The sequence below is a fragment of the Xenopus tropicalis genome, chromosome 8 (genome assembly GCF_000004195.4).
Source record: "Xenopus tropicalis strain Nigerian chromosome 8, UCB_Xtro_10.0, whole genome shotgun sequence".
Classification (NCBI taxonomy): domain Eukaryota; kingdom Metazoa; phylum Chordata; class Amphibia; order Anura; family Pipidae; genus Xenopus; species Xenopus tropicalis.
The window spans coordinates 58,077,586-58,089,822 of record NC_030684.2 but is presented as its reverse complement, the minus strand read 5'-3'; the positions used below and the strand labels follow the sequence as shown (position 1 = coordinate 58,089,822).

Below are 12,237 nucleotides of genomic sequence, written 5' to 3'. Positions count from 1 at the left end.
AGTCCAACACGATGCCTGTCAGTGCAGAAAAGAAGCATGAGTGCCTGGCACTACCCTAAATATTATTTAGCATTCCATTCTTTTCTGCCGGGAAGAAGTGCTGGTATAAAATGTAAGTTAATGACAACAGAAAGCTGTTTTTTGCTATCAGTTAGGAACAGCACTAATCTGGTCTTTTATTTGATTTTTCATTGACTCTTTTAGACCTTCGGTTTTCTACCACAACAAAGAAGCCCAGAACTACTAAAATACCCCCCAAGAAATCAGGTACAGTACACAAGGCGATGCATGGTAGCAGTTGTGTAATGTTTGGGTCCCCTGTCTGTCCACGATCATGGGTCACCCGTAGCATGCCTCCCCGCCCCCAGACACAGCAGAAAACAGTTTGGCCCGGGATCTGCTTCCTCTATCAGTTAGGAATAGCACTAATCTACTCTTTTATTTAGATTTTTCAAAAGATTGTGATGACCAGTGATTTCACATATGTAGCAGGTCACCCCAGAACCCTCCGTTCCCCCCGCCACCAGACACAGAGGAAGCAGACCTGGGCCCCTCCACAGCTACGGGGTTTGCTTAGTTACACTAGTGTAGGGAACTCTTGACAAAAATGTTTAAGCTGAAACATTGGGGTATTCTTTCATCTTTGGGGGGGGGGCATACAAGGGGGGCTGCTGGACACAGGAAGCCATTTGGACAGCACTGCACTAGAAGAACATTTTGGAATGTTGCACAGTCACTTGGTCAAAAGAAATAGTTTTGAAAAAGTTTTAGACCATGTTGTTCTGTGATATTGACATTTTATTTACACAAATATATGTATCATATATATTATGTTTATGTGATTTTCAATTATATATCTAATACTGTGCATAAAAATTTGCTTTTTATTTGATATTTGGCTTTGTTCTTCCCATTTTCTCCTTAAAGATCCAAATGACTTTGACTTGTCAGATGCTCTGGATGGAAACAATGGGAAAGGAGGTATGGATGTGTCTGCATAGGCTGCATATCAGCTGTTCTGCCATGGGCGGTCTACTTTCTTATAAAGAGCGGATAGCATAAATAAAATAGAGGTTTTATATCACTTAATAAAGACAGGGGAAGGAATACCTGGTCTACTTAACCATTTGTTGACTCAATAGACTGTATTATGCCTAGAGCACCCTTGTGTGTCATTTTCGAAAAAGCTCCGTCATGGATAGAACAGGGAGAGACTAAGGGGCACATTTACTAAGACACGAATCTGAACCGAATTGGAAAAATTCCGATTTGAAAACGAACATTTTGCGACTTTTTCGTATTTTTTGCGATTTTTTCGGCGTCTTTACGACTTTTTCGTTACCAATACGATTTGTGCGAAAAAACGCGAGTTTTTCGTAGCCATTCCGAAAGTTGCGCAAAATCTGCCGATTTTTTCGTAGCGTTAAAACTTGCGCAAAAAGTTGCGCCTTTTTCGTAGCGTTAAAACTTAAAAGGTGCGACGTTTCGCGCAAGTTTTAACGCTACGAAAAATCACCAGATTTTGCGCAACTTTCGGAATGGCTAAGAAAAACTCGCGTTTTTTCGCACAAATCGTATTGGTAACGAAAAAGTCGTAAAGACGCCGAAAAAATAGCAAAAAATACGAAAAAGTCGCAAAATACCGATCATTACGAAAAAAACGCAATCAGACGCATTCGGCCCGTTCGTGGCTTAGTAAATGTGCCCCTAAATGTGAGCCATTGTAAAATGGGAATTGAGTGAAGGGATGCCAGTAGGCAGATTGGAAACCTAGGAGTAATGCAATACAAAATGTAAGGCCTGTAAATCCTGCCTACTGATTGGTTGGTATGGATTACTAGAACCTGAGCATGGATTATCTATAGAAGTGGAAGTGAAAGTGTGGCTATAAAACAGGGTATTTTGGCTACAGCTCATAGCACTCCTAGACATTCTCTGTTTTTCTGGAGATACCTAAAGTTATATATTAATGACAGCTGAAGGCTAGTTTTGGGGAATCCTAAAACATTAGAAGGGAAAGCCTTAGCAGGATTCTTGTTTTTTATTTTTATTTTTTATTCCCGAAGGCCACCAATACAGAGTTATGATGATGTAAGCTTAGCTCAATATTTAGATGTTACACATTACCATGACTTTTTTCCCTTTAAAACAACATATGCTTGACCTTTTCATGGCTCTAGATTCAAAGGATAAACCCTCAGGAGGTAGACAGTATGGTAAGAAGTTGCTCTCTAACACTAAAGTGCTAACTCTATTCACCTCTTTAGCTCACTAGCCTCTAACTATGCTGTTTTTTTGTGCTATTTTGTGTCATGCTGCAAGCTGAAATACCTTTAAACTCATGTCTTTAATCCTTTTATTGGCAAGCAGGGTCCATTTCAATCTGTTTCTCTGTCTTTTCATGAACTCGAATCAGTCAGTCTGCCTGAGCGTGAAATTTACAGTAGATGCAGTTTTAGGGAACTCATCTACAGCCTTTCATTAATCTTGCACAATGATATGACATTGCTTATTTTATATGCCACTGGCACAGAAGCCTGTTTAGTAAAATGCTTTTCCATTAACCTATGGGACAAAATAGGCTGGAAAATGGTAACCTATGTGACTGGTCTCATGGGATACTGTAAAATGCCAGCCATTTGTAGTTCATTGACAAATGGTTTATAAATTTTGACCAGTTAAAAGTTCTAGTTAAAGGAGAACTAAAGCCTAACTAAAGAAATAGACTAGAAATGTTGTACATTATGTTTTGGACTTCTGTACCAGCCCAAGGCAACCACAACCCTTAAGCAGTGAAGATCTGTGCCCCCAAATAGGCCCCAGTAGCTCCCCATCTTCTTTTCTGCTGATTCACTGCACATCCTCTGTGCTGCTGTCACTTACTGAGCTTAGGGACCATACTGTTTATATAGAATATAAATGTCACAATATATGGCTGATTAGTAATTAATACAGATAATTACTGTGTGGGAGCTCAGAAACCAGTGCAATTAGTGTAATAACACACCAGTGTTGAAAAAGGAACATCAAGCACTCCGGACTGCAGATCTGCTATAAAACGGACTTTATTTCTTCATTTTAAAAGAACAAATAGATGCCTGACGCGTTTCGTGCGATCGTGCACTTAATCATAGGCCTATGATTAAGTGCACGATCGCACGAAACACGTCAGGCATCTATTTGTTCTTTTAAAATGAAGAAATAAAGTCCGTTTTATAGCAGATCTGCAGTCCGGAGTGCTTGATGTTCCTTTTTAAACACTGGTGTGTTTTCCCTTCAGCTGCGGGTTCGGGGCCTTGAGCACCCGGACCACCATTGGACTTCGGTGAGCATGCTGTTTTCCTTGAACTAAATGCCTTTTATGTGATTAATCTCTGTATTGGGAGCGATAGACTCGGGGTTTGCACACCCGGGTCTCAACTTTCTACTAGGTATTTAACTAATTTCGTTAATGCTGTGCTAATAGGCACAAGCGGTGGTTCAGGGATTTATTTATTTATTTTGTTATTCAACTATTTACTCTTTTTACTCTTTTTACTCATTTTACGCTGATTTTGCCTTTGAGCGTATTTTGGTTTGATTACAATTAGTGTAATACTTACACTAAGAGCGCACTGACCATGTGCAGTGTCACTGACAAGTGCTGAATCATGGCTGCTATTGAGATGCTGAAACTTTAGGCTGGTGCAGTTCAGTTTCTAAAATGTAATTTTTAGCCATATTAATTTTTAGGGTTTAGTTCTCCTTGAAAAGAGTGTATATAAAAACATAATGTCATTATCAGATTGCTCAGAAGACTGATTCATGTTAAAGGGAACCTGACTCCACTATATATTAGAACTGACAAAATATTTAAATAGTAGAAAGCTTATTACCGTATATACTCGAGTATAAGCCGATCCAAATATAAGCCGAGGTACCTAATTTTACCTAACAAAACTGGAAAAACTTATTGACTCGAGTTTAAGCCTAGGGTGGGAAATGCAGCAGCTACTGCTAAGTTTTAACAATCAAAATAAATACCAATAAAATTACATTAATTGAGGCATCAGTGGGGTATATGTTATTCAATATTTATTTCAAAGAAAAACAGTAAACTAGCTCTGTAAGCGGAGAAAAGGGTCAACAAAAACAATATGAGTACTACCCCACGCTCATTTCACATTGGCAAACTGGCAGCAGACCCAGTCCCGGAGGAGATGTAAGGGCAAATAAGTATTGCTAGTGGGAGCCTAGGCCAGGGCACTGGAGGGTCTGGTTGCAGGTGGCCTAATTTGCACACAAAGGAGAGAGGGTGCTAGTCTGGAGGGACCCATGGCACCCAACTCGAGTATAAGCCGAGGGTGACTTTTTCAGCACATTTTGGGTGCTGAAAAACTAGGCTTATACTCGAGTATATACAGTAATCTTAAACTAGTGAGATACCCTCTTACCCCTCTTTCCCAGATTGCCTTGGCCACTTTTACTGTTGGTAATCAAATGATCCTTTATATAAGTAATAAAGGAAACATTCCATGTTGTGCTATGCCAAATCCCACTCTGGTAAGCTATGGAATACTTACTGGGGAATACACAATCCTTTTTTTAATAAATAAAGAAAGTCTGTGGGTTTTATTTAGTTTCTTTATTGGAAGTGAAGCCTCTTTCATTGGCATAATATGCAAGGGGGAACATAAATATATGCCCCCCTTTTTCTTCTTAAAGAACTATATACAGTGCTTGTAAGTGATTACAAAGGTAGTTTTTATTTGGTGCCTTTTTTATTATTGTGGGGACAGGTTAACTTTACTTTCTAGTTGGGGCTTTGAGCTTTCTGCCGTGGTGTTGGGCTATCCCTCTGCAGTTTGTATTGCGGCACGCTCTTTCACCTTCAGCATGTGGGTTCTGTGCTTTGTTATATAATCATGTTATTTTCTAATAGGAGAAGTCCTGCATCCTTGTGTTCCATAAAATAATGTGTATTTCTCTTTTCTCTGTAAGTAAGATAAATAGCAAGTTGTCTGACATCATTCTGTTATACAGCATTCTCATCTGGGAATTCCCTTGTATCTGTAATTAAATCATGTGTCATTCTACAGCTGTATTATTTTTTGTTTGTTGTTTAATAAAGCCTTAAAATGTTCACCCCAAATCTTAGCTTTTTTTACTCCAGAAGGCCAATAAAGGTATCACCAAGAGACCCTGGGCACACTTGGCATTTTGTCTGGCACTGCCCTCATAGGGGAAAACAACCACCCTCCTGTCTGTCAGCACTCCTTACCTTTTGTTACACAACTGAATGACAATGCAACGTGGAGTGGTGACAGGCGATTTCTTCACTTAAGCGTTTTATCTGTTCTCCTGAGGGAAGAAGTGTACATAATGGCCCATGTGCTAGGCAGGCTGACCTGTCACATATTCTTTGGTTCCTGGGTGGGGGCAGCCCCACAATTTAAACCTTTTTTCAAACCTTTTTTGTGATATTGGCCTGCTAAAAAAAACATATTTATCGAAGGCCTATAAATATATTTTGTTCTACACTCGACTCTTCTACAATAAAAATAATGACAGAAACCTATATGAGATACTGTTCATTTCATGTGGCATTCTAAAACCCATGTGTTTCCTCGTCACAAGTCACCATGATCAAATGCTTTATGGTAATGCACATCACTTTCTGTTATAGTCGGTGGGAATCAAAGTGCAAAAGTACAAGAGCCACCTTTAAAATTTGTTTGTCTAACTTTGTGCTTTGTACCCAGGACCAGAGCTAAGGGTAGGCAGATGGGGCACCGTCCTTGAGTGCAGTTGGTAGGGGGAGCAATTGGTGACGGAGTGAGACAGAAGCAGTCAGGGGGGAGTGGGCAAGGTGCTAAACAAAATGCTACTCCCTTGGGCATCTATACTAGTTAGCCTGCCTCTCCACCTAAAAACACTGAGTCCCATTGATAGTAGCATTTGTTTTAATTTTTATTCTTCTGACTTCATGTAAAATATGCACCCCAGCTATTTACCCTTATACAAGAGGTTACTGGTGGATTGAATTATTCAGTGAAGTTTCAGCCCAGTCATCAGCCTTTGTTTAATTTAATATCTGTATTTAGCTGAACTGTGGTGTTTTGTTTTTTTTTTCCTTTTTTTTTTTTTTTTTTTCCTTTTAAGACATTTCCGATTCGGATTTAGATGATATTCTCAACGATGGATATAACCCGGACAAGAAAAAAGGTAAGGATCTAAAGGGCAGCACCATTAGTTTTACTACACACATCTCAGTCCTTGGACCTCTTCACTTCCTTCATGTTTTCCCTTTCATTGGCAACAGCCCATAGCCCAATGCAGCTTAAGCAACCCACAAACATATGTCACTTACATCAGACCCTGCCCCATTGGAATCCAAGGTCCCGATCACATCCACATGCAGTATTGTCAGTTTAATCAGGAAGCAATTAACCAAGGAACCTGCTGATTTCTGTTTTGCCGTAAAACTAAAGCTGGCCATATTTGCACTGAAATTTTTTTTGTACGATATTCGGTGTGTGTACGGCAGATTGACAAGGCGACCGACATCGGTCGTCCCGCCGATCAGGCAAGTTAATAGATTTTGAGCGGGTGCCGTTGAAGGCGCCCAAGCAAAATATAAGTTTAGGGCTGAATCAGCAGGTGGAGGTAGAATCCCTATTGTTTCTACCTTCATATCTGACAATTCAGCCCTGAATGTCAGTGGGGTAACCACCTTAAGTTATCCGTTAGGCTGGCCTCCTATATAATATGTTTTCAATTAATTATTGTATATATGTGGGCCTCCAAAACAATTAGTTTGGCATTCTAAAAATTAGCTCAGGTATGGAACCTGTTATCCAGAATAAGGGTTCTTTAGTTCTGATATACCAGAAATTCCCCTCTTCTTTGTTAGATTAAGTACAGGTATGGAACCTGTTATCCAGAATAAGGTGTCTTTAGGTAACTAGGATCTCCATACCTTATGTCTGCTAAAAAATAATTTAAACATTAAATAAACCCAATAGGATTGTTTTGCCTCTAATAAGGATTAATTATATATTAGTTGGGATTAAGTACAAGGTACTGTTTTATTATCACAAAGAAAAGGAACGTATTTTTAAAAATTTGAAATGTTTAATTAAAATAGAGTCTTTGGGAGATGGCCTTCCCATAATTCAGAACTTTCTGGATAAAGGGTTTCCAGATAACGGATCCTATACCTGTATATGCAAACATGGCCAAAAAAAGTATGGACATTTTATTTAAATGCCCAAACAAGTAGGAATATTTACTGTCTCCGGCACATTTGCCTTTGTCCATTTACTGAGTGTGCACTGGCTGGGTCTCCGGGACTGTGTCTCCGTGACTGTATTATCACCACAGTGGGAGGATTAGCACATTTCCTAGAACAAGATGTACTTTTTACATTCAGACACTAATGATGTTTTCTTTGTTCAGGTGGCGGAGGCGGTGGAGGCGGTGGAGGCAGAGCCACGGGTCAGGGAGATAATGACGGCTCTGATACTGGTTTTGGTAAGATTTGTTGAGTCTTCCTTATGCTCCCAGTAAAGTGTCTTTGGGCCTTTATTTAAAGTGGGTTATTTTTCTGTGCTTTTATTCCTTCCCCTGCCAGACACCCTGTATGGTGCAGTTTCCAGTCTGAAACACTGCTTATCCTTCTCCCGTCAATTATATACACTGAGCCATTCAGAAACTGCTGCTACAGCACAAACCATTTCAGCATGAACTTCTGATGTGCTCAGGCTGGGCTGCAGTACAAGTTTTGCATTGTCAGAAAGACTGGTGGATAGAGAGTAGAATAACTGTTTTAAAGGCCCTTAGTTTTATGATTAAAGTTATATTGTCATCACATAGTCACCCCTTTAGATGATAAAACTGTTCAATAGTGTTATGTTATTTCTGCAAATAAATTACATTAGAGGTTCAGATTTAATTAGTTATTAGTGAATATATCCATTTGCTTTGCTTTAGTTTAGCCTCCTTATCTCTTGCACAGTCGGTATTATGGCTGCAGCTGTGCTCAAGCAGGAATCAAAGGGGGAAGGGGAGACAAAATGCCCCTTTCTGTCTGTCGCTGCTTCCTTTATTATGCTAAACCCTCTACCTGTGTCACACTTGTCACACCAAAGTCGCAGCATTTTCATCATACATCCCAAGAGAAGCAGATGGGCTTTTGAACCATCACTGTTTTCTATCCGAGCATAGCAGTGCTTAAACTGGGTTGGTTGCCATAGGCCTTATAGTTAAAACAGACATTCCAAACAGTAGTGTAGTAAATGTAAATAATAGGGATGCATCGAATCCAGTATTCTGTTCGGTATTTGGCCAGGATTCGGCCTTTGTCGGCAGGGTTCAGGTCTGGCCGAATCCACGGTCCTGGCCAAACTGAATCCAAATCCTGATTAGCAAAATTAGCATATGCTAATTAGGATTTGGAAGGGTTCGTGTGAAAACAGAAGTGAAAAAATTTCCCCTTCCAGATCCTAATTAGGATATGCTAATTAGGATCTGGATTCGGTATTCAGCTGAATCCCTTGGGCTGGATTCGGTGCATTTCTAGTAAATAAGCGTGATTGTTCCTATTCTCTCCTGTAAATGTTGCCTCTAATACTGATACACCTATATATTTCCTATATATATACCTATATGTCCCTGTATTTAATATTATAGTTTGCCCTGAGAGCACTTCAGCAGCCAAAAAAGGGCCCTTCTGCCGTAGGACTTATGTGGCCTTTTATGACTTCAAAGTTATCCAAATGGATGGCCAAAATGTGAAGGCTTTTTTTTGTTTTTCTCTGATGGTGAATTAGTATTGTATGGCTGAAATTAAACCCAACAAACACACAAAACAGCTCCAAATGAAATGTTTAAAAGTGCCAAGCAGGAATAACTTGTATGCCATGCCATGGTGACACTTAGAAGGGCCTTCCAGCCACATATTTCCAAATATTTGCTAAACCTCAAATCCCTGGCTCTGAGGATGCACTATATGACTGGCTGCCTGTGCCTGTTACAGGAGATGTGGGCCTAGGGTTCTTTGCTACTTTGCATTTACCACATGCTTATGGAGTTGTCTATTCTAATGACAGGCAGTCAAGCAGAGACTGGGACTATTGCCGGTATCGCCAGTGCTTTGGCTATGGCATTAATTGGTGCAGTATCCAGCTACATTTCTTACCAACAGAAGAAGTTCTGCTTCAGTATTCAAGGTAAATATAAGCCTTACAGTTAGATCCAAAAGCCTGGTATGTACCTTCTGTTACTTAGAGTATTTTGGGTTATTGACCAGAATTAAGGCATAGGTATTTTCCATAAAGTAATGCATGGTTGCCTTTTAAAAAGAGTGCCGCTTACACTTACACAGTGGGCATATTTATATGTTTTACGCCAACAAAATTAAAAAAAAAACAAACCTATGTATCTGTCCTTGTTTGGTGATGTATGGTGTATTTCAGTGCCTTTTTTGTGAAGGCTTGAAATGTAACAGCAAGGCTAGTTGAGTTGCTACTCCCCTGTGAATAGATCTGCTTCCCATAGCCCATTAGCTATGCACATGTATCTGGGAGATGAATGAAGCAGAATACTCCTACAGAGCTTGAAAGGGAAACCCCCTTAATGCAATATAATGGAAGGGATCAGCAGCTTATCCATTAAAGTGCATTAAGAGGGTTTCTCCTTTCACTTGCCATTGGACTGTGCAGCTTCATTTATTAATTATTGACATAATCTGTCAAATTAGCCTGTTTGTAATCCTTATATGTATATATAAGGATATATAATTTTAAAGGGGTATAAGTATATACCCTAATCACTTCTTATATCCTCCTATTTGTATTATGTCCAGCACTGTTTACATTACATATAACAGGTTACCCACATCTTATGTCTATACAAATATATAAGTGAAAAAGCTAACTGTATTAGGCTGCTATTCGCCTAAAGGGATGTTGCCAGTTGGGGCCCCTGTTTGTGCTAGGGAAGATAGTATGCTGCAGTAATACATTGCATACCCATCTGTTAAATGCATCTCCCATGGGAGTATTGATTGTCAGGAGCCATCCTTCAGCCTCTATCAATAAGTCAGGCAGTACGTGAGCACCTCCTAGGGGAATGGAGAGAGGGATTAGCTGGGAAGAGAGATGCACTGCCTCAGATCCCATGAGAGCCAAGCGCTGATAACTGGAGAAGGCAGCACATCTGCCTGTGGCTATAAATGAAAGATAAAGGGAATAAAAGTTAAATAATAGTAAAGATACCTAACCATACCCATAAATAAAGGAGACAACATTTCTAAGAGCCTCACATTTGTGTGTCTGGGAAATATCTGCCATGAGCTGAGGCTCCTATGTAAGCTCTGTTCTCTGCTCTGGGCCCTCCTAATATTGTGTTTTGATTGTAAATGGCCAAGCCTTCTGGACATATAAATTATACAGCTTTTTTAAATTGGCACAGCAGCACCCTTGAGATGGGACTGAATGTGCAAGTGCCTTCCCCTGTGAGGAGCCACTCTGCATAGCTAGGTGAGGGCAGGGATCAGCTTACTGCCCTGTGGGGAACAGCACTGCAGCAAAATGTGGGGGAGCAAAAATGCTGAAAAATAACCAGTCACTTTGCAGTTCTGTCACCAATAGATTATATAAGTCAGCAATCCAATATATTTTTTTTTTTTTTTTTTGGAGCAGTTACTTTTATTTACATGTCTTTATTTATTATGCATGATCCTGATTGGCTGGCCTCTCCATAAAAGGAATATATCCTTATACTCAGTCAGTGCCAAATTTGGTAAACTCTGAACAGCACAGACCTACACTTTTGTATAATAATCTGACCAGCCAACCTGCCAGCCAAGCATTCAGATCTGTACAATAGAGCCCCCCACATAGAGTCCTGCGTAGGTCTACTTGGGCAGACCCATGCCCAACCCTGAGCTGGGGGGAAAGGGGGTAAATAAGTCCATGAGCCCACATGGTCAGGGAATTGGAGACTTTCTGCCTAAAACCTGATGGCTTTGCAAGTATTCTACTGGTACCAGAACCGATGCAGAACTCCCTCTGTCTCGTGTTTAAGTTGGGCAATGTATGACTGGGGGGTTGGGGGGAAGGGGGTTTGTAGCTAATTTATTCCTGTCAAGGCAGTCCAGTAGTGAAAGTCTGAGATATGTAATGTAGGTAGGTAGGTAGGTAACGTTTAGCATGATGTAGACAGAAGTATTATTTTTTAAAAAAGAAACTACCACATAGCACTTTAAACTGCAGGCTTGAAAAGAACAATTGTAGAACACTTGGTAAAACCAGGAATAAATAACATACTAATATTTTGTTAAGTGTTTGTGTGCCCCCAGATACATAGGATATATGTGCCCTGCTCTGTGTAATTAACATGGAGGAGATACAATCTGTAAGAGGTTCTCTTAAACAATCACTAATGCTTATTCATCGTATTCACCATGGGAAACTGCTTCATATTCTGGATGCCTTCCCCCCTTACTACTCTGAGTTTCTCACCCTTTTAAATAGGACGAGCATGAAAGTGGCTATTGGTTACTGTGGTGTCTGGTGTTGGCATCCATTATCCCACGTTTTATTGCTGCTTCATGTTATAACGTGCCTAATAGTCATCCGCTCCTCTATCTATATATATATATATATATATATATATATATATATATATATATATATATATATATATATATTCACAAGAGATGTTTTACCCCACCTACAGAAATGAATAAGCCAAAGCACTGGCTGCTTCCTTCTCCTGCACATCATTACTTTATCCCTATAATAGAAATGTCCAATGAGCCATGAAGAACAAATGGTGTTTTGCTGTAGGACAAAGACAATGATAATACCAGACCTGTCTGCTAAATTAAAGGGGCTGCAACTGAGATCTGCTAGCACTGAGCCCCTTATTTTTGCTGCACTCCCCTGTTTTGCTCTGGAAAGAAGCAATAAATGTATTTGTATTGTGCAAGGGCTGCCCAAAGACCCTCAGCCATGTGTAGAACTGTATCCCATTCAGCCTCTTGGGGCTCTCTGCTTCCTGTGCCGCTGCGTTTATATACGTGGGGGCACTCTGCCTGGCACCTGACAAAACCCTCGCAATAACTGTGCCTTTCATTTCTATTTGCTTCACAGAAGGGCTTAATGCTGAGTATGTGAAGGGGGAACATATGGAGGCTGTAGTTTCTGAAGAGCCACAAGGTGAGAAATGCCATTTTATTCCTGATTTCTCATT

The 12,237-nt window shown here is 40.1% G+C and overlaps 1 protein-coding gene across 4 annotated transcripts in view; it reads left to right on the top strand.

Moving 5' to 3' along the window:
• Positions 1 to 12,237, top strand: part of cd99l2 (CD99 molecule like 2) — a 44,493-nt gene that overhangs the window by 28,232 nt on the left and 4,024 nt on the right. Inside the window, exons 5-11 of one of the 4 annotated variants that reach the window (XM_031890218.1) lie at positions 205 to 267; positions 928 to 981; positions 2,181 to 2,216; positions 6,142 to 6,204; positions 7,438 to 7,512; positions 9,090 to 9,209; positions 12,138 to 12,203. In XM_031890218.1, the coding sequence (XP_031746078.1) occupies positions 205 to 267; positions 928 to 981; positions 2,181 to 2,216; positions 6,142 to 6,204; positions 7,438 to 7,512; positions 9,090 to 9,209; positions 12,138 to 12,203 (477 nt within the window). 4 annotated transcript variants of the gene reach the window in all.